At 46.9% G+C, this 22,909-nt stretch overlaps 2 protein-coding genes across 3 annotated transcripts in view; both read left to right on the top strand.

Annotated features, from left to right (window-relative positions):
- Window positions 1-746: 746 nt before the first annotated feature.
- tlr9 (toll-like receptor 9) lies at window positions 747-7,596 on the top strand. 2 transcript variants are annotated; one of them, NM_001123653.1, is given in 4 exon segments: window positions 747-834; window positions 1,169-3,829; window positions 4,047-4,406; window positions 6,500-6,748. In NM_001123653.1, coding segments are annotated over 3 exon segments (3,225 nt in total). In that variant the 5' UTR covers window positions 747-834; window positions 1,169-1,171; the 3' UTR covers window positions 6,707-6,748.
- A 1,755-nt stretch (window positions 7,597-9,351) lies between these two features.
- Window positions 9,352-22,909, top strand: part of LOC145850454 (uncharacterized) — a 63,959-nt gene continuing 50,401 nt past the window's right edge. The window contains exon 1 of the mRNA XM_082959687.1: window positions 9,352-9,599. The gene's annotated coding sequence lies outside the window, so the exon portion shown is untranslated. The remainder of the gene's footprint in view (window positions 9,600-22,909) is intronic.

Below are 22,909 nucleotides of genomic sequence, written 5' to 3' on the forward strand. Positions count from 1 at the left end.
AATGGTGTGTTATTTTTAATATAAGGAATTTTAAATTATTTATACTTATACTTTTGATTCAAAAGTATATTTTAACAATTACATTTACTTTTAACTTTTACTCAAGTAGTATTTTACTGGTTGACTTTTACTTGAGTCGTTTTCTATTAAGGTATCTTTACTTTTACTCATGTATGACAATTTAGTACTTTTTCCACCACTCCTACTCACCCTGCAAAGTAAACACTTCTAAGGTAGCTAAGATAAATATGACTAAACTAGAAAAGGTACATTTCCGGAAGAAAATGTGTAGGCTTGCTTCAGCTGAACAAAAGGATTTGCAGCGTACCGTATGGATCTTTCATTTTTTTCAAAAGGCATAAAACATATTTAGTTGTAATGTTGCAATGTTATATATCAAGGGTGGTCAAGTTTTAAACCTGTAAAACAACACCTTTCACTGCATCTATCTGCTGTATGTCACAGAATCTTTATTCATTATTTTTAATGCCATGTTTAAGTATTTGATATCTGGTCATAGGATAGACAGGGGAGGTGACATGCCATTTCAGGTTTTCATTTTGTAAAAAGCCCTGTCAGTTGATAGACATCTGTCTGGGAAGGTTTCACTTCTTCATTTCTGAATTGTGTTACATAAGTCCTGGTACTTAACTGTCTTTTTACATCTGGTCTGTCATTCAAGGCTTTTCTCTCTCGATACGGGATGCTTTATTTGGAGGAAAGGTTAGCAGAAACTTGTTTTGGAATAAAGCATCGGTCTATTCCATTCGAAACAACATCACGTTTCATTATAATTGACCTCCAGTGGGTTACTGAGGCCCAAAACCTCCCACGGTAAGTGCAATTCTCAGTTCTAATATGCCAGTTAATATCTGTGTAAGGCCATGAAAACTTTACATTGAGGTGAATACTCAATTTGAATACTATTATTAATATACCAGCATTTACTGTTTTATACTGGTTGTCTCATGATTGTACTGTATTTGCAGTTGTGTTGTCATTTGCTTACCCACAGTTAGCATCTGAAACCCATTTTGATAAGGCTTGGACCTGGTTTTAACATTGCCCATAGCTGGGACTTGCTGGGATCAACTTTCATTGTATGTACTTCTGTGCAATTAAATAAGATCTATTTTGTGGTATGAATGTTTTATTTATCTCGGTCCAGGTCATGCAGGGATATGGAGTTCTCCTCTGCTTATGTCTACTAACACCAGCTGTTAGAACTACAAATCCCAAGTTCTTCCCTTGCGACAGCAACGCAGACTCCAGTGTGGTGAACTGCTCTCGGAGGGCGCTCACCCGCATCCCAGTGATCTGCTCAGCCTCTGTCCTTTCACTTGACCTGAGCTATACCGGGATTCAGCAGGTAGGGAAGGATGCATTCTCTGGTGTTCCAAACCTCCAGAAACTGAGCATGACACGGAACTGTCTCCCTAGTCATATGAGGGCCCTGGGGTCTCCCTCGTGCCATGTTGAGATCCACAAGGATGCCTTCATGTGTCTTAAGAACCTCAGCACCCTCCTACTGGAAGGAAACAGCCTCACCTCCCCCCTCCCCAGACTACCTGACAGCCTGGAAGTCCTTAATCTGGAGTCTAACCACCTTTACAACATAACCCAGCCCCTCGGCACACCAAATCTCAAGCAGCTGCTACTCACCATGAACTGCTACTATGGTAACCCCTGCAACCAGTCCTTCCACATTGACGAGGCAGTCTTCAGGGAGCTTACCCAGCTGCAATACCTTACCCTGGGTTTTAACAACGTAACATCCATCCCTCCGGGAATGCCTCCCTCTCTGAAGAGACTGGATCTGAATGAGAATAAAATTTCTGTGTTGAATGAGTGGGCGTTTGCCAATCTGACCCAGCTCTGTCAACTCAACCTGGGCTGGAACTGCCAGCGCTGTGACCATGCTGCTCAGCCCTGCTTCCCCTGCTTCAACAACACCCCCCTTGACATCAACCCACGAGCGTTTTACGCCCAGAACAACTCTCTCAAATTCCTCAGCCTGAGGGGAAACTCCCTCCGCAACATCCCAGAGGGCCTCTTCAGTCCCCTTGTACACCTAGAGAGATTGGACCTATCGGACAACCTACTGGCCATTGCCATACGCACTGGTACCTTCTTCATAGAGCTGAAGAGGCTCACTTGGATCAGCCTCATCTACAACTATGAGCCGATGAAAACCTTCAAGGAGCTGGTGCTGTCTCCCAACCTGACCCAGATGTCTGGCCTGAAAACACTTCTCCTCAGTGGGAACTTCTTCCATATGGTCTCAGAGGAAACTGTGGCGGTTCTGGCAAAGTTCCGTTGGCTGGAGGTACTGGAGCTGCGGATGAACTTCATCAGGTCCTGTAATCTGAGTGCCCTGGCCCAGCTACCAGCCCTGGTGAGGGTGGACCTTTCCCAGAACATGCTGGAATTTTTCCCATCCTTCTCTACTCAGTCCAACATGTGTAAGTCCTTTAAGAGCTTTCAGAACCAGAACCGGTATGACACAGTGGAACTTCAGAACCCACCCATGTTGCTCAGTGACAGGAAGGCTGTCCCAGATGAGCCCTGGCATCATCCAGGTCCAGTAGTCACTGCAGCCGAGCCAGGGCCAAACACGTTGGCAATACTGGAGGATGAGTGCACTCAAAACCCAACTATATTTTCCTTCAAAAATAATCTCTGCAATGGTGCCATGTCTTTTGACCTTTCCCAAAACAACATCCTCGCCCTCAATGGCAGTTTGTTCCTAGGTATGGAGAAGGCAGTCTGTTTGGACCTCTCTTACAACTACATGAGCCAGAGCTTAAACGGCAAACAGTTTCTCCACCTGGACAACCTGGCGTACCTCAGCATGGCCCACAACAGGATAGATCTGTACTATGGAGATGCCTTCAAGGAGCTCAACGCCACTCTGAAGGCTTTGGACCTCAGCAACAATGAGTTTCACTTCCTAATGAGAGGCATGGGCCATCGCTTTGAGTTCATCAAGAACCTCCCCAATCTGGAGGTGTTAAGTCTGTCTGACAACAGCATTGGGATGAGGATAGATCATACATTGTACAGCGACTCCCTCAGGTACCTGTATTTCTCCGGGAACAACCTGGACATCATGTGGGACACTAGAAGCAATGACTACATCACCTTCTTCCAGAACCTGACCAACCTTATCTACCTAGATATCTCCAGGAACCAGCTGAGGTCTCTTTCACCAGCAGCCTTCTGTAACCTGCCTGTCAGCCTCCAGGTGCTCCGGGTCAGTGACAACAAACTGAACTATTTCCCCTGGGAGAACATCACAGCGCTCGGCCGACTATGCCACCTTAACCTTAGTCTTAACTATCTGTCTGAACTTCCCGACAAAGTCATACATTTTCAGGCAAAGTTGACCCTTCTGGACCTTAGTCACAACCAGATCAGCTTTCTCCCCGAAGACTTTTTCAGCCAAGCATTGGCATTGCGTTTTCTCTACCTCAACCACAACAAACTCAAGCTGTTGGATCGGCAGTCCCTCCCTGCTCCACTGAGGTACGGCAGTGCCCTCCAGTTGCTCACTCTGCATGCCAACCCCTTTGACTGCTCCTGTGACACTTCCTGGTTTGCGGACTTCCTGCGTGCCAGCCAGGTGGAGATCCTCCTTCTTACCACTGCCGTACACTGTGGTTTCCCCGAGTCACAGCAAGGGGCTAGTGTGTTGTCTATGGACCCCCGCTCCTGCCAGGAAATTTATGGCAGCCTGACCTTCCTCTCTATGACCTTCCTGACTCTGGTGTTCACTGCCTTGCCCCTACTCAGGCACCTCTATGGCTGGGATGTCTGGTACTGCTTCCAGGTACTTCTACAAATCAATGTTGTGTTGTATTCCCTTCCTAGTAGTTAATTGATCAAGTAATGTCATTGATTTACCAGATAGTTCACTAATATGATTTCCAAGTGCACAATCAGTCCCTGATTAGAAGACCATAATTGAATGGCCCAGCTGTAAATCAATGTTGTTTGTGTCCACATGTTGAACATCTACATTACACTATTTATTTTGTAACAAACAGGTGCTGTGGGCAGGACACAAGGGCTACTCACAACTGCCTGGGGGAAACTTCCAGAGTCAGTATGATGCCTTTGTGGTCTTCGACACGGGCAACCACGCAGTGAGAGACTGGGTCTACAATGAGCTGCTCATCCACCTGGAGAACGTGGGGCGGAGGAGGTTCTGTCTCTGCCTGGAGGAGAGAGATTGGGTTCCAGGTCTGTCCTGCATCGAGAATCTTCACAGTGCTGTCTACAGCAGCATGAAGACCGTGTTTGTGCTGACGAGTGGGGCAAGCGGCGGGGGAGCACGGGTTAGCAGAGTAGATGGGGTGACTCGCCAGGCCTTCTACATGGTGCAGCAAAGGCTGCTGGATGAAAAGGTCAGACTTGCAATGCATTTGTGTGTCATTGGCAGCTCCAGTGTTTACTTGCTAAACTGTAATTATTTCGCCACTACGCCCTATTTATTGCCTTACCTCCCTAATCTTACCTCATTTGCACACACTGTACATTGATTTTTTTCAATTGTGTTATTGACTGTAAGTTTGTTTATTCCATGTGTAACTCTGTGCTGCTGTTTGTGTAGCACTGCTTTGCTTTATCTTGGCTAGGTCGCAAATGAGAACATGTTCTCAACTGGCCTACCTGGTTAAATAATGGTGAAATAAAAACTATTATTAAAAAACAGTTGAAGTCGGAAGTTTACATACACTTAGGTTGGGTTCATTAAAACAAATTTTTCAACCACTCCACAAATTTCTTGCCAGAGCTAAGGATGATGTTAAAGAGTTTTAGTATAGCCAATTGGAATTTGTTGTCTGTATATTTGATCATTTAATTTAGGATACCATCAACACCACAGGCCTTTTTGGGTTGGAGGGTTTATATTTTGTCCTGTAGTTCATTCAATGTAATTGGGGAATCCAGTGGATTCTGGTAGTCTATAATAGTTTATTCTAAGATTTGTATTTGATCATGTACAGTTGAAGTCAGAAGTTTACATACACTTAGGTTGGTATCATTAAAACCCGTTTTTCAACCACTCCACAAATTTCTTGTTAACGAACTATAGTTTTGGCAAGTCGGTTAAGACATCTACTTTGTGCATGACACAAGTAATTTTCCAACAATTGTTTACAGACAGATTATTTCACTTATAATTCATTGTATCACAATTCCAGTGGAGCAGAAGTTTACATACACTAAGTTGACTGTGCCTTTAAACAGCTTGGAAAATTCCAGAAATTGATGTCATGGCTTTAGAATCTTTTGATAGGCTAATTGACATCATTTGAGTCAATTGGAGGTGTACCTGTGGATGTATTTCAAGGCCTACCTTCAAACTCAGTGCCTCTTTGCTTGACATCATGGGAAAATCAAAAGAAATCAGCCAAGACCTCAGAAAAAAAATTGTAGACCTCCACAAGTCTGGTTCATCCTTGGGAGCAATTTACAAATGCCTGAAGATACCACGTTCATCTGTACAAACAATAGTACGCAAGTTAAAACACCATGGGACCACGCAGCCGTCATACCACTCAGGAAGCAGACACGTTCTGTCTCCTAGAGATGAACATACTTTGGTGCGAAAAGTGCAAGTCAATCCCAGAACAACAGGAAAGGACCTTGTGTAGGAGCTGGAGGAAACAGGTACAAAAGTATCTATATCCACAGTAAAACGAGTCCCATATCGACATAACCTGAAAGGCCGCTCAGCAAGGAAGAAGCCACTACTCCAAAACCGCCATAAAAAGCCAGACTACGATTTGCAGCTGCACATGACGACAAAGATCGTACTTTTTGGAGAAATGTCCTCTGGTCTGATGAAACAAAACTAGGGACTGGTGCACTTTACAAAATAGATGGCATCAAGACATGGGTCGCAAATGGGTCTTCCAAATGGACAATGACCCCACGCATACTTCCAAAGTTGTGGCAAAATGGCTGAAGGACAACAAAGAAAATGTGTGGGCAGAATTGAAAAAGCGTGTGCGAGCATGGAGGCCTACAAACCTGACTCAGTTACACCAGCTCTGTCAAGAGGAATGGGCCAAAATTCACCCAACTTATTGTGGAAGGCTACCCGAAACGTTTGACCCAAGTTAAACAATTTAAAGGCAATGCTACCAAATACTAATTGAGTGTATGTAAACTTCTGACCCACTGGGACCGTGACGAAATAAATAAAAGCTGAAATAAATCATTCTCTCTACTATTATTCTGACATTCACGTTCTTAAAATAAAGTGGTGATCCTAACTGACCTAAGACAGGGAATTTTTACTAGGATTAATTGTCAGGAATTGTGAAAAACTGAGTTTAAATGTATTTAGCTAAGGTATGTAAACTTCTGACTTCAACTGTACGTAGGCTACCTTCAAGTAATATACTCATAATGAAGCAAAAAAAAACAACAGGCAACATCCTTACCACTCACTCACTCTGTACTGTCTTATCTGTTATCTTATCTGCAGGTGGACGTGGCGGTGTTGGTTCTGCTGGACGAGGTGTTTCCCAAGCTGAAGTACCTGCAGCTGAGGAAGAGGCTCTGCAGGAAGTCTGTTCTGTCCTGGCCCAGAAACCCTCAGGCCCAGCCACTGTTCTGGAACAACATGAAGACAGCACTGGCCTCCGACAACATCCGCTCGTATGACAGCAACGTCAGCGAGAGCTTCATATAGGTGGGTCGATCCACAAATAGAGTGCCTTTTATGTCCTTGTGACATTGTCTGTAAATGTTGATAGAATACTCAATTTAACAGTTGGATAACATACAGTACATCTATAACTACACTAAACCATGTTAGAAATTCCAATAGTATTGTGTTTTCATTCAAATAAAGTTGTTGTTTTCTCTGAAAATCCCCATTTTGCCATGTCCCACGTTATGTTTGTCGGTCTTCTATGAATATTTTCACTCACTTCACCCCAAAATGTGCCCACGTTTTCACCATCATTGTAAAGCCCTAAGTAATGTGTTGCTGTGGTAGTCATTTCGGAAGATTATCGTTTATTTAATGTGATTGGAGATTCATTTACATTTGTCCCTCTTGTTTTAAGGTCAATCCTGTTATGTGAACTGAACTCTCGTTTTAATATGGTGAAACTATTACTTTACAAAAAAAATGTTTTAACAAGAAGCATTGAACATCTAATAGTTCTTAATTTTGTGTCCATCATAACACATCAACCCTGTCACCCATAAATAGATAACTTGTTAAAACATTTCTAGCTTTAGAAAAATGGCACTTTATTCTTGGAATGATCCAGCTCTACTAATAATGGAGTGGTTTTACAGTATAGCAAATCTCATGTGCTTTACACTGTCAAGAGGAGGGGAATTCACTCACAACATTTTCTGGATTGAACTCTATTTTTTTCTTTGTGGCTATCAGATGGTATTATAAAATCAAGGTGAATATGTGAATTGTTTAAAAAAATGTTTGTCTACAATGCGTTTACAGAATAAGTTTGATCCTTCAAAGATAGTTGCTTATTTTGGGTTGGTTTAACTTGTTGCAGTTTGAAGAACATTTTCAGAAATAAATACATGCATTTAGTTACGTGTTAATTTTGATCAGTATTTAATTAACCGATTTCAACAAAGGCCACACACATATTACAGAGAGGGAACAATGTCATTATTGTGTATTAAAACTCATTCCATGTAGAAGTTTACCACCATATCGAGAGCAATGGTGTCATCCAGCCCACACTACAACTTCCACTAAATGTAAATTCCTCCTCATCACTCTGTTCTTCACTTCCATATAAACGAGAACTGAGATTGGTGGTTCTTTTCTAATGTTGTCAACAGGTGAATAAAGTGTTCTTTTTTTGCCACAAGACTCTCTGTTTCTGAAGGAAGTTAGAATAGGAAACTCCTAAATGGCAGCACAGCTGCATCCCATGGCACTTTTTGTAAGAGTAGGGGTGTTAACCCCGGTGTCATGGCTAAATTCCCAACCTGGTCCCATTCGGTCGTTGCCACTTAATCATTCCTAATTGGCATATATCACTCTCCACCTAATAGCTGATGTGTGGCGAGTTGTCTGTGCATCACCCAGGTGGGTGCCAGACACCTGGGTGGGGGATGAGGTGAGTTTACCCCTTACTATGTGAAGTGCTTTGAGTACCACAGTTGGCAGAAAGCTCTATATAAATCCAGTTAGTTATCCAATCGTGGCAGACGAAAGTATGTAGGAAATGACAGAGCAGCGGAAGAATTTAGTGTGAGTCATCAGGTTAGTAGTTTACTACAAAAAAATATAAATTCTAGTTTGTGCTGATGATGCCCTATGCTGATGTCACGGTGGGATAGTCTGACTGAGGCTGGTGGGAGGAGCTATAGGACGACAGGCTCATTGTAATGGCTGGATTGAAATGAATGGAACGGTATCAAACATGGAAACCACATGATTTCCATTCCAGCCATTACAATGAGCCTGTCGTCCTATAGCTTCTCCCACCAGCCGCCACTGTCCACTACACTGGTAAACTAGATATAGGGGAATGATCATTTGTGTTCAGGAGGTCTGGCTTAACCACCCCAAGACAGACAGGCGGATAGATGGAGACACACACACACACACACTGTCTAGTGATCTATCTTCAGTCTGATTTCAGTCTTGTCTCTTGTGTGATTTGTGTTGTAAAGTTTATGAAAGCATGCCTGTGGTATACCCTGTGTGTGTACAATATTATAATTATTATTATTATTAAATATAAGGGGGTATCAAATCAACTGCCAATATAAGGTAGTAGTGGGCAGAGAAACGTATACCATGGACATTTCAGAGGAGGTTAGTGGGACGAGCTATAGGAGGACTGGCTCATGTTAATGGCTGGAATGGAATAAATGGAACAGACTCAGATATGTGGTTTACATATGTTTGATGTGTTTGATACCATTTCATTTATTTCATTCCAGCCATTACAAATGAGTCCGTCCTCCTACAATTCCTCCCACCAGCCTCCTCTGGGACATTGGTATACAAACAGTTCAATATTGTCCAAATGTTGTGAACTATTATGTGACAGTGATGTTGATTGGTATTATTTCTGTTGATAGTAGGTATCACTATGGCAACCTCACCATCCCTCTCAACTCCACTAGTGGGCCCCTTCTCTCAGTTCAACAGTATCTACCACAGACACTGTCAGTCAATCAACATTCTCTTCTCTGTCAGAGGGAAACATTGTGGAACCTTCTTGTAGTCTGGGGTTGATTTTTGTCTGTTGGTTTATCTAAATCTCTTGTAAGGATGAACAATAATATCCTTCTACTTTCTACCATATAAATTAAACTCAATGACCAAATGTGGCTGTATTTCCTGCCACACCAGTCGACTAGCTTTCATTGTGCTCGTCCCATAGACTACGCTCACTGCGTTACCTCCATCTCCAATCATCGCTGTCCCTTTAATTGTCCCCGCCGCCGTGGGAGAGAGTTTGCGCGTGCTTGTGGCGGACAGCAGGAGAGGTCGACAGAATGCTGGGACTGTGGAGCTCGCGCAATGGACTTGGACACGAGCTGGGCTTTCCGGTGATGGAGAAGGACCGGTGTGTTGACGGGTAAGAGAGCCACCGAGCCTACTTCTACGAACACCGTCTTGATTTTAGGGCATCTTTAAAAAAAATAGATGATTCAAAATGCGTTGTTTTTGTGACTGAGAGGCTTAATTCTTATGTAATGTAGAGATATATACAGCCACGGATAGGAGAAGTCGCTTAATCCCCCTACCCGTGGTCGCACATAGTTTCTACCCTGCGGGGTCTGACACGGGCTGGGTGGAATACATCTATGACCGCGACTGTCTCATTAGGCCCAAGTGTTTCCACTTCTGAAGGGATATTAGACAGGTTGTTGGATTGAGAGCCGTTACATCTCTCATCAAGCATCACCCAGCATCATGCCAAACGTGTTGCAATATAAACTGGAGCAGTTTCCCCCGCGCTACTGCTGTGGTCAACTCAGAGACGGAGAATGACTTATTCTGTGGGGTGTAACAAAGCTATGTGTAGCTGAAGAACTTTGGGAATATTGTGATTTTCTTTTGGATCGATATAGGAAGTGATTTCAACATCGTCCAGTCCATCAACCCAAAATGATTGAAATTTGACTGACATGTCATGGTGCTAAACTTCCTCCGCTCTGGGTAGAATTGACACAAGCGCCCAGTATCGGGAAGGGGATTTCAGTTTTTCTTCAATATGATGGCCTTTTTGATGTTGCGGATCACATTAGCTTCCAACAGGTTTATTTACGATACTTTAGCACAAAGCTAACCTTTGAATGTTAGATTTTTTTCAAAGACAATTGATTCACTCTTGTTTTGCGTGTCATTGGATGGAGTCAAGGAAAACACTATAAACTAAATGTTTAATATTGAGTTCTATGATACTGGTTTATGATTATAATATATTATGTAGGGTCGATTGCTGTCAGATAGCGTTTATTGTCTCTCATCCATTGATGGAAAGCGGATTGACAACTCGTGAGATTGACACATATCTAAACCAATGGTCTAGCCGTAGATTACCTCAACGCCCGATCTTGTTAGATAAGAGGAGGGATTTCTGGCATGGATTTGCATAGTATCCGCTTTCCTTTTCAGAGGAAAAACGCAAAACCGACCTTAGATCTGTGTCAAAGCGGAAGCAGCTGAGCTGTGAGGGCACTTTCAACCGTGCTGAAACGCACAGTGTTCTGTTTCTTAAAAACGGACAGTAGGACCTGGGGGATGTTGGTACTTAAGTAAAATACTTTAAAGTAATATTTAATTCGTTTTTTATGGGGGTATCTGTACTTAACTATTTATATTTTTGACTACTTTTACTTCACTAAATTCCTTAAGAAAATATTGTACTTTTTACTCCATACACTTTCCTTGACACCCAAAAGTACTCGTTACATTTTGAATGCTTAGCAGGACAGAAAAATAGTCAAATTCACGCCCTTAACAGAACATCCCTGGTCATCCCTACTGCCTCTGATCTGGTGGACTCACTAAACACAACATGCTTTGTTTGTAAATGTCTGCATTTTGGAGTGTGCCCCTGGCTATCCGTAAAATAAAAACAACAAGAAAATGATGCTGTCTGGTTTGCTTAATAGAAGGAATATGAAATGATTTTTACTTTTAATACATAAGTATATTTTAAACCAAATACTTTTAGACTTTTACTTTGTAAAACTATACTCGAGTATCTTAATATTTACTCAAGTATTACAATTGGGTACTTTTTCCACCACTGGTAGCCTACTTTTTATGTTAGCAGCTGTTTTTTTTCTCTCTCAATGCCAAATATTTTCTTGGAATAATAGAGAAAGGGACATTTATCAACACAATTAAAAACTAACTTTCACTCCACCCACAAGGCAAGAAATCGTATAAATTTTATCTCTCCTTGCTTACCCTGTCTAATCCATTTCTCTCCTCACTTACCCTGTCTCTATCTCTCTCTCTCCTCACTAACCCTGTCTCTATCTCTCTCTCTCCTCACTTACCCTGTCTCCATCTCTCTCTCTCCTCACTTACCCTGTCTCTATCTCTCTCTCTCCTCACTAACCCTGTCTCTATCTCTCTCTCTCCTCACTTACCCTGTCTCCATCTCTCTCTCTCCTCACTTACCCTGTCTCCATCTCTCTCTCCTCACTAACCCTGTCTCCATCTCTCTCTCTCCTCACTTACTCTGTCTCCATCTCTCTCTCTCCTCACTTACCCTGTCTCCATCTCTCTCTCTCTCCTCACTAACCCTGTCTCCATCTCTCTCTCTCCTCACTAACCCTGTCTCCATCTCTGCTCTCTCCTCACTTACCCTGTCTCCATCTCTCTCTCTCCTCACTAACCCTGTCTCCATCTCTCTCTCTCCTCACTAACCCTGTCTCCATCTCTCTCTCTCCTCACTTACCCTGTCTCCATCTCTCTCTCTCCTCACTTACCCTGTCTCCATCTCTCTCTCTCCTCACTAACCCTGTCTCCATCTCTCTCTCTCCTCACTTACCCTGTCTCCATCTCTCTCTCTCCTCACTAACCCTGTCTCCATCTCTCTCTCTCCTCACTTACCCTGTCTCCATCTCCTCTCTCCTCACTTACCCTGTCTCCATCTCTCTCTCCTCACTTACCCTGTCTCCATCTCTCTCTCTCCTCACTTACCCTGTCTCCATCTCTCTCTCTCCTCACTTACCCTGTCTCCATCTTCTCTCTCCTCACTTACCCTGTCTCCATCTCTCTCTCTCCTCACTTACCCTGTCTCCATCTCTCTCTCTCCTCACTAACCCTGTCTCCATCTCTCTCTCTCCTCACTTACCCTGTCTCCATCTCTCTCTCTCCTCACTTACCCTGTCCCCATCTCTCTCTCTCCTCACTAACCCTGTCTCCATCTCTCTCTCTCCTCACTAACCCTGTCTCCATCTCTTTCTCTCCTCACTTACCCTGTCTCCATCTCTCTCTCTCCTCACTTACCCTGTCTCCATCTCTCTCTCTCTCTCCTCACTAACCCTGTCTCCATCTCTCTCTCTCCTCACTAACCCTGTCTCCATCTCTCTCTCTCCTCACTTACCCTGTCTCCATCTCTCTCTCTCCTCACTAACCCTGTCTCCATCTCTCTCTCCTCACTTACCCTGTCTCCATCTCTCTCTCCTCACTTACCCTGTCTCCATCTCTCTCTCCTCACTTACCCTGTCTCCATCTCTCTCTCTCCTCACTTACCCTGTCTCCATCTCTCTCTCTCTCACTAACCCGTCTCCATCTTCTCTCTCCTCACTTACCCTGTCTCCATCTCTCTCTCCTCACTTACCCTGTCTCCATCTCTCTCTCTCCTCACTTACCCTGTCTCCATCTCCTCTCTCCTCACTACCCTGTCTCCATCTCTCTCTCTCCTCACTTACCCTGTCTCCATCTCTCTCTCTCCTCACTTACCCTGTCCCATCTCTCTCTCTCCTCACTAACCCTGTCTCCATCTCTCTCTCTCCTCACTAACCCTGTCTCCATCTCTTTCTCTCCTCACTTACCCTGTCTCCATCTCTCTCTCTCCTCACTTACCCTGTCTCCATCTCTCTCTCTCCTCACTAACCCTGTCTCCATCTCTCTCTCTCCTCACTTACCCTGTCTCCATCTCTCTCTCTCCTCACTTACCCTGTCTCCATCTCTCTCTCTCCTCACTAACCCTGTCTCCATCTCTCTCTCTCCTCACTAACCCTGTCTCCATCTCTCTCTCTCCTCACTTACCCTGTCTCCATCTCTCTCTCTCCTCACTTACCCTGTCTCCATCTCGCTCTCCTCACTTACCCTGTCTCCATCTCTCTCCTCACTTACCCTGTATCCATCTCTCTCTCTCTCCTCGCTTACTGTCTCCATCTCTCTCTCTCCTCACTTACCCTGTCTCCATCTCTCTCTCTCCTCACTAACCCTGTCTCCATCTCTCTCTCTCCTCACTAACCCTGTCTCCATCTCTCTCTCTCCTCACTTACCCTGTCTCCATCTCTCTCTCCTCACTAACCCTGTCTCCATCTCTCTCTCTCTCACTAACCCTGTCTCCATCTCTCTCTCTCCTCACTTACCCTGTCTCCATCTCTCTCTCCTCACTTACCCTGTCTCCATCTCTCTCTCTCCTCACTTACCCTGTCTCCATCTCTCTCTCTCCTCACTAACCCTGTCTCCATCTTGCTCTCTCCTCACTTACCCTGTCTCCATCTCTCTCTCCTCACTTACCCTGTCTCCATCTCTCTCTCTCCTCACTTACCCTGTCTCCATCTCTCTCTCCTCACTAACCCTGTCTCCATCTCTCTCTCTCCTCACTTACCCTGTCTCCATCTCTCTCTCTCCTCGCTTACTGTCTCCATCTCTCTCTCCTCACTAACCCTGTCTCCATCTCTCTCTCTCCTCACTTACCCTGTCTCCATCTCTCTCTCTCCTCACTAACCCTGTCTCCATCTCTTTCTCTCCTCACTTACCCTGTCTCCATCTCTCTCTCTCCTCACTTAGCCTGTCTCCATCTCTCTCTCCTCACTTAGCCTGTCTCCATCTCTCTCTCCTCACTTACCCTGTCTCCATCTCTCTCTCTCCTCACTTACCCTGTCTCCATCTCTCTCTCTCCTCACTTACCCTGTCTCCATCTCTCTCTCCTCACTAACCCTGTCTCCATCTCTCTCTCTCCTCACTTACCCTGTCTCCATCTCTCTCTCTCCTCGCTTACTGTCTCCATCTCTCTCTCTCCTCACTAACCCTGTCTCCATCTCTTTCTCTCCTCACTTACCCTGTCTCCATCTCTCTCTCTCCTCACTAACCCTGTCTCCATCTCTTTCTCTCCTCACTTACCCTGTCTCCATCTTTCTCTCTCCTCACTTAGCCTGTCTCCATCTCTCTCTCCTCACTTAGCCTGTCTCCATCTCTCTCTCCTCACTTACCCTGTCTCCATCTCTCTCTCTCCTCACTTACCCTGTCTCCATCTCTCTCTCTCCTCACTTACCCTGTCTCCATCTCTCTCTCCTCACTAACCCTGTCTCCATCTCTCTCTCTCTCCTCACTTACCCTGTCTTCATCTCTCTCTCTCCTCACTTACCCTGTCTCCATCTCTCTCTCTCCTCACTTACCCTGTCTCCATCTCTCTCTCTCCTCACTAACCCTGTCTCCATCTCTCTCTCTCCTCACTAACCCTGTCTCCATCTCTTTCTCTCCTCACTTACCCTGTCTCCATCTCTCTCTCTCCTCACTTACCCTGTCTCCATCTCTCTCTCTCCTCACTAACCCTGTCTCCATCTCTCTCTCTCCTCACTAACCCTGTCTCCATCTCTCTCTCTCCTCACTTACCCTGTCTCCATCTCGCTCTCTCCTCACTTACCCTGTCTCCATCTCGCTCTCCTCACTTACCCTGTCTCCATCTCTCTCTCCTCACTTACCCTGTATCCATCTCTCTCTCTCTCCTCGCTTACTGTCTCCATCTCTCTCTCTCCTCACTTACCCTGTCTCCATCTCTCTCTCCTCACTAACCCTGTCTCCATCTTGCTCTCTCCTCACTTACCCTGTCTCCATCTCTCTCTCTCCTCACTAACCCTGTCTCCATCTCTCTCTCTCCTCACTTACCCTGTCTCCATCTCTTTCTCTCCTCACTTACCCTGTCTCCATCTCTCTCTCTCCTCACTTACCCTGTCTCCATCTCTCTCTCTCCTCACTAACCCTGTCTCCATCTCGCTCTCTCCTCACTTACCCTGTCTACATCTCTCTCTCCTCACTAACCCTGTCTCCATCTCTCTCTCCTCACTAACCCTGTCTCCATCTCTCTCTCCTCACTTACCCTGTCTACATCTCTCTCTCCTCACTAACCCTGTCTCCATCTCTCTCTCCTCACTAACCCTGTCTCCATCTCTCTCTCCTCACTTACCCTGTCTCCATCTCTCTCTCTCCTCACTTACCCTGTCTCCATCTCTCTCTCCTCACTTACCCTGTCTCCATCTCTCTCTCTCCTCACTTACCCTGTCTCCATCACTCTCTCTCCTCACTAACCCAGTCTCCATCTTGCTCTCTCCTCACTTACCCTGTCTCCATCTCTCTCTCCTCACTTACCCTGTCTCCATCTCTCTCTCTCCTCACTAACCCTGTCTCCATCTCTCTCTCTCCTCACTTACCCTGTCTCCATCTCTCTCTCTCCTCACTTACCCTGTCTCCATCTCGCTCTCTCCTCACTAACCCTGTCTCCATCTCTTTCTCTCCTCACTTACCCTGTCTCCATCTCTCTCTCTCCTCACTTACCCTGTCTCCATCTCTCTCTCCTCACTAACCCTGTCTCCATCTCTCTCTCTCCTCACTTACCCTGTCTCCATCTCTCTCTCTCCTCACTTACCCTGTCTCCATCTCTCTCTCTCCTCACTTACCCTGTCTCCATCTCTCTCTCTCCTCACTTACCCTGTCTCCATCTCTCTCTCCTCACTTACCCTGTCTCCATCTCTCTCTCTCCTCACTTACCCTGTCTCCATCTCTCTCTCTCCTCGCTTACTGTCTCCATCTCTCTCTCTCCTCACTTACCCTGTCTCCATCTCTCTCTCTCCTCACTAACCCTGTCTCCATCTTCTCTCTCCTCACTAACCCTGTCTCCATCTCTCTCTCCTCACTTACCCTGTCTCCATCTCTCTCTCTCCTCACTTACCCTGTCTCCATCTCTCTCTCTCCTCACTTACCCTGTCTCCATCTCTCTCTCTCCTCACTAACCCTGTCTCCATCTCTCTCTCTCCTCACTAACCCTGTCTCCATCTCTCTCTCTCCTCACTTACCCTGTCTCCATCTCGCTCTCTCCTCACTTACCCTGTCTCCATCTCGCTCTCCTCACTTACCCTGTCTCCATCTCTCTCTCCTCACTTACCCTGTATCCATCTCTCTCTCTCTCCTCGCTTACTGTCTCCATCTCTCTCTCTCCTCACTTACCCTGTCTCCATCTCTCTCTCCTCACTAACCCTGTCTCCATCTTGCTCTCTCCTCACTTACCCTGTCTCCATCTCTCTCTCTCCTCACTAACCCTGTCTCCATCTCTCTCTCTCCTCACTTACCCTGTCTCCATCTCTTTCTCTCCTCACTTACCCTGTCTCCATCTCTCTCTCTCCTCACTTACCCTGTCTCCATCTCTCTCTCTCTCCTCACTAACCCTGTCTCCATCTCGCTCTCTCCTCACTTACCCTGTCTACATCTCTCTCTCCTCACTAACCCTGTCTCCATCTCTCTCTCCTCACTAACCCTGTCTCCATCTCTCTCTCCTCACTTACCCTGTCTACATCTCTCTCTCCTCACTAACCCTGTCTCCATCTCTCTCTCTCCTCACTAACCCTGTCTCCATCTCTCTCTCCTCACTTACCCTGTCTCCATCTCTCTCTCTCCTCACTTACCCTGTCTCCATCTCTCTCTCCTCACTTACCCTGTCTCCATCTCTCTCTCTCCTCACTTACCCTGTCTCCATCTCTCTCTCTCCTCACTAACCCAGTCTCCATCTTGCTCTCTCCTCACTTACCCTGTCTCCATCTCTCTCTCCTCACTTACCCTGTCTCCATCTCTCTCTCTCCTCACTTACCCTGTCTCCATCTCTCTCTCTCCTCACTAACCCTGTCTCCATCTCTCTCTCTCCTCACTTACCCTGTCTCCATCTCTCTCTCTCCTCACTTACCCTGTCTCCATCTCGCTCTCTCCTCACTAACCCTGTCTCCATCTCTTTCTCTCCTCACTTACCCTGTCTCCATCTCTCTCTCTCCTCACTTACCCTGTCTCAATCTCTCTCTCCTCACTAACCCTGTCTCCATCTCTCTCGCTCCTCACTTACCCTGTCTCCATCTCTCTCTCTCCTCACTAACCCTGTCTCCATCTCTCTCTCTCCTCACTAACCCTGTCTCCATCTCTCTCTCTCCTCACTAACCCTGTCTCCATCTCTTCTCTCCTCACTTACCCTGTCTCCATCTCTCTCTCTCCTCACTTACCCTGTCTCCATCTCTCTCTCTCCTCACTTACCCTGTCTCCATCTCTCTCTCTCCTCACTTACCCTGTCTCCATCTCTCTCTCCTCACTTACCCTGTCTCCATCTCTCTCTCTCCTCACTTACCCTGTCTCCATCTCTCTCTCTCCTCACTTACCCTGTCTCCATCTCTCTCTCTCCTCACTTACCCTGTCTCCATCTCTCTCTCTCCTCACTTACCCTGTCTCCATCTCTCTCTCTCCTCACTAACCCTGTCTCCATCTCTCTCTCTCCTCACTTACCCTGTCTCCATCTCTCTCTCTCCTCACTTACCCTGTCTCCATCTCTCTCTCCTCACTTACCCTGTCTCCATCTCTCTCTCTCCTCACTTACCCTGTCTCCATCTCTCTCTCTCCTCACTTACCCTGTCTCCATCTCTCTCTCTCCTCCTTACTGTCTCCATCTCTCTCTCTCCACTTACCCTGTCTCCATCTCTCTCTCCTCACTAACCCTGTCTCCATCTCTCTCTCTCCTCACTAACCCTGTCTCCATCTCTTTCTCTCCTCACTTACCCTGTCTCCATCTCTCTCTCTCCTCACTTACCCTGTCTCCATCTCTCTCTCCTCACTTACCCTGTCTCCATCTCTCTCTCTCCTCACTTACCCTGTCTCCATCTCTCTCTCTCCTCACTAACCCTGTCTCCATCTCGCTCTCTCCTCACTTACCCTGTCTCCATCTCTCTCTCCTCACTTACCCTGTCTCCATCTCTCTCTCTCCTCACTTACCCTGTCTCCATCTCTCTCTCCTCACTTACCCTGTCTCCATCTCTCTCTCTCCTCACTTACCCTGTCTCCATCTCTCTCTCTCCTCGCTTACTGTCTCCATCTCTCTCTCTCCTCACTAACCCTGTCTCCATCTCTCTCTCTCCTCACTTACCCTGTCTCCATCTCTCTCTCTCCTCACTAACCCTGTCTCCATCTCTTTCTCTCCTCACTTACCCTGTCTCCATCTCTCTCTCTCCTCACTTACCCTGTCTCCATCTCTTCTCTCCTCACTTACCCTGTCTCCACTCTCTCTCTCCTCACTTACCCTGTCTCCATCTCTCTCTCTCCTCACTTACCCTGTCTCCATCTCTCTCTCTCCTCACTAACCCTGTCTCCATCTTGCTCTCTCCTCACTTACCCTGTCTCCATCTCTCTCTCTCCTCACTTACCCTGTCTCCATCTCTCTCTCTCCTCACTTACCCTGTCTCCATCTCTCTCTCTCCTCACTTACCCTGTCTCCATCTCTCTCTCTCCTCACTTACCCTGTCTCCATCTCTCTCTCTCCTCACTTACCCTGTCTCCATCTCTCTCTCTCCTCACTTACCCTGTCTCCATCTTCTCTCTCCTCACTTACCCTGTCTCCATCTCTTTCTCTCCTCACTTACCCTGTCTACATCTCTCTCTCTCCTCACTTACCCTGTCTCCATCTCGCTCTCTCCTCACTTACCCTGTCTCCATCTCTCTCTCTCCTCACTTACCCTGTCTCCATCTCTCTCTCCTCACTTACCCTGTATCCATCTCTCTCTCTCTCCTCGCTTACTGTCTCCATCTCTCGCTCTCCTCACTTACCCTGTCTACATCTCTCTCTCTCCTCACTAACCCTGTCTCCATCTCTCTCTCTCCTCACTTACCCTGTCTCCATCTCTCTCTCTCCTCACTAACCCTGTCTCCATCTCTCTCTCTCCTCACTAACCCTGTCTCCATCTCTCTCTCTCCTCACTTACCCTGTCTCCATCTCTCTCTCTCCTCACTTACCCTGTCTCCATCTCTCTCTCTCCTCACTAACCCTGTCTCCATCTCTCTCTCTCCTCACTAACCCTGTCTCCATCTCTCTCTCTCCTCACTTACCCTGTCTCCATCTCGCTCTCTCCTCACTTACCCTGTCTCCATCTCGCTCTCCTCACTTACCCTGTCTCCATCTCTCTCTCCTCACTTACCCTGTCTCCATCTTCTCTCTCCTCACTTACCCTGTCTCCATCTCTCTCTCTCCTCACTTACCCTGTCTCCATCTCTCTCTCTCCTCACTAACCCTGTCTCCATCTCTCTCTCTCCTCACTAACCCTGTCTCCATCTCTCTCTCTCCTCACTTACCCTGTCTCCATCTCTTCTCTCCTCACTAACCCTGTCTCCATCTCCTCTCTCCTCACTAACCCTGTCTCCATCTCTCTCTCTCCTCACTAACCCTGTCTCCATCTCTTCTCTCCTCACTTACCCTGTCTCCATCTCTCTCTCTCCTCACTTACCCTGTCTCCATCTCTCTCTCTCCTCACTAACCCTGTCTCCATCTTGCTCTCCCCTCACTTACCCTGTCTTCATCTCTCTCTCCTCACTTACCCTGTCTCCATCTCTCTCTCTCCTCACTTACCCTGTCTCCATCTCTCTCTCCTCACTAACCCTGTCTCCATCTCTCTCTCTCCTCACTTACCCTGTCTCCATCTCTCTCTCTCCTCGCTTACTGTCTCCATCTCTCTCTCTCCTCACTAACCCTGTCTCCATCTCTTTCTCTCCTCACTTACCCTGTCTCCATCTCTCTCTCTCCTCACTAACCCTGTCTCCATCTCTTTCTCTCCTCACTTACCCTGTCTCCATCTCTCTCTCTCCTCACTTACCCTGTCTCCATCTCTCTCTCCTCACTTACCCTGTCTCCATCTCTCTCTCCTCACTTACCCTGTCTCCATCTCTCTCTCTCCTCACTTACCCTGTCTCCATCTCTCTCTCTCCTCACTAACCCTGTCTCCATCTCTCTCTCTCCTCACTTACCCTGTCTCCATCTCTCTCTCTCCTCACTTACCCTGTCTCCATCTCTCTCTCTCCTCACTTACCCTGTCTCCATCTCTCTCTCTCCTCACTTACCCTGTCTCCATCTCTCTCTCTCCTCACTTACCCTGTCTCCATCTCTCTCTCTCCTCACTAACCCTGTCTCCATCTCTCTCTCTCCTCACTAACCCTGTCTCCATCTCTCTCTCTCCTCACTTACCCTGTCTCCATCTCGCTCTCTCCTCACTTACCCTGTCTCCATCTCTCTCTCCTCACTTACCCTGTCTCCATCTCTCTCTCCTCACTTACCCTGTCTCCATCTCTCTCTCTCCTCACTTACCCTGTCTCCATCTCTCTCTCTCCTCACTTACCCTGTCTCCATCTCTCTCTCTCCTCACTTACCCTGTCTCCATCTCTCTCTCCTCACTTACCCTGTCTCCATCTCTCTCTCTCCTCACTTACCCTGTCTCCATCTCTCTCTCTCCTCACTTACCCTGTCTCCATCTCTCTCTCTCCTCACTTACCCTGTCTCCATCTCTCTCTCTCCTCACTTACCCTGTCTCCATCTCTCTCTCTCCTCACTAACCCTGTCTCCATCTCTCTCTCTCCTCACTTACCCTGTCTCCATCTCTCTCTCTCCTCACTTACCCTGTCTCCATCTCGCTCTCTCCTCACTTACCCTGTCTCCATCTCTCTCTCCTCACTTACCCTGTCTCCATCTCTCTCCTCACTTACCCTGTCTACATCTCTCTCCTCACTTACCCTGTCTACATCTCTCTCTCTCTCTCCTCACTTACCCTGTCTCCATCTCGCTCTCTCCTCACTTACCCTGTCTCCATCTCTCTCTCTCCTCACTAACCCTGTCTCCATCTCTCTCTCTCCTCACTAACCCTGTCTCCATCTCTCTCTCTCCTCACTAACCCTGTCTCCATCTTTCTCTCCTCACTTACCCTGTCTCCATCTCTCTCTCCTCACTAACCCTGTCTCCATCTCTCTCTCCTCACTAACCCTGTCTCCATCTCTCTCTCCTCACTAACCCTGTCTCCATCTCTCTCTCTCCTCACTTACCCTGTCTCCATCTCTCTCTCTCCTCACTTACCCTGTCTCCATCTCTCTCTCTCCTCACTAACCCTGTCTCCATCTTGCTCTCCCCTCACTTACCCTGTCTTCATCTCTCTCTCCTCACTTACCCTGTCTCCATCTCTCTCTCTCCTCACTTACCCTGTCTCCATCTCTCTCTCCTCACTAACCCTGTCTCCATCTCTCTCTCTCCTCACTTACCCTGTCTCCATCTCTCTCTCTCCTCGCTTACTGTCTCCATCTCTCTCTCTCCTCACTAACCCTGTCTCCATCTCTTTCTCTCCTCACTTACCCTGTCTCCATCTCTCTCTCTCCTCACTAACCCTGTCTCCATCTCTTTCTCTCCTCACTTACCCTGTCTCCATCTCTCTCTCTCCTCACTTACCCTGTCTCCATCTCTCTCTCCTCACTTACCCTGTCTCCATCTCTCTCTCCTCACTTACCCTGTCTCCATCTCTCTCTCTCCTCACTTACCCTGTCTCCATCTCTCTCTCTCCTCACTTACCCTGTCTCCATCTCTCTCTCCTCACTTACCCTGTCTCCATCTCTCTCTCTCCTCACTTACCCTGTCTCCATCTCTCTCTCTCCTCGCTTACCCTGTCTCCATCTCTCTCTCTCCTCACTTACCCTGTCTCCATCTCTCTCTCTCCTCACTTACCCTGTCTCCATCTCTCTCTCTCCTCACTTACCCTGTCTCCATCTCTCTCTCTCCTCACTTACCCTGTCTCCATCTCTCTCTCTCCTCACTTACCCTGTCTCCATCTCGCTCTCTCCTCACTAACCCTGTCTCCATCTCGCTCTCTCCTCACTAACCCTGTCTCCATCTTGCTCTCTCCTCACTTACCCTGTCTCCATCTCTTTCTTTCCTCACTTACCCTGTCTACATCTCTCTCTCTCTCTCTCTCTCTCTCTCCTCACTTACCCCGTCTCCATCTCTCTCTCCTCACTAACCCTGTCTCCATCTTGCTCTCTCCTCACTAACCCTGTCTCCATCTTGCTCTCTCCTCACTTACCCTGTCTCCATCTCTTTCTTTCCTCACTTACCCTGTCTACATCTCTCTCTCTCTCTCTCTCTCTCCTCACTTACCCCGTCTCCATCTCTCTCTCCTCACTTACCCTGTCTCCATCTCTCTCTCTCCTCACTTACCCTGTCTCCATCTCTCTCTCTCCTCGCTTACTGTCTCCATCTCTCTCTCTCCTCACTTACCCTGTCTCCATCTCGCACTCTCCTCACTAACCCTGTCTCCATCTTGCTCTCTCCTCACTAACCCTGTCTCCATCTCTCTCTCCTCACTTACCCTGTCTCCATCTTGCTCTCTCCTCACTTACCCTGTCTCCATCTTCCTCTCTCCTCACTTACCCTGTCTCCATCTCTTTCTCTCCTCACTTACCCTGTCTACATCTCTCTCCTCACTTACCCTGTCTCCATCTCTCTCCTCACTTACCCTGTCTCCATCTCTCTCTCTCCTCACTTACCCTGTCTCCATCTCTCTCTCTCCTCACTAACCCTGTCTCCATCTCTCTCTCTCCTCACTAACCCTGTCTCCATCTCTCTCTCTCCTCACTTAC

This window comes from Salmo salar, chromosome 13 (genome assembly GCF_965601325.2).
Source record: "Salmo salar chromosome 13, fSalSal1, whole genome shotgun sequence".
In the NCBI taxonomy this organism is placed as follows: Eukaryota; Metazoa; Chordata; class Actinopteri; order Salmoniformes; family Salmonidae; genus Salmo; species Salmo salar.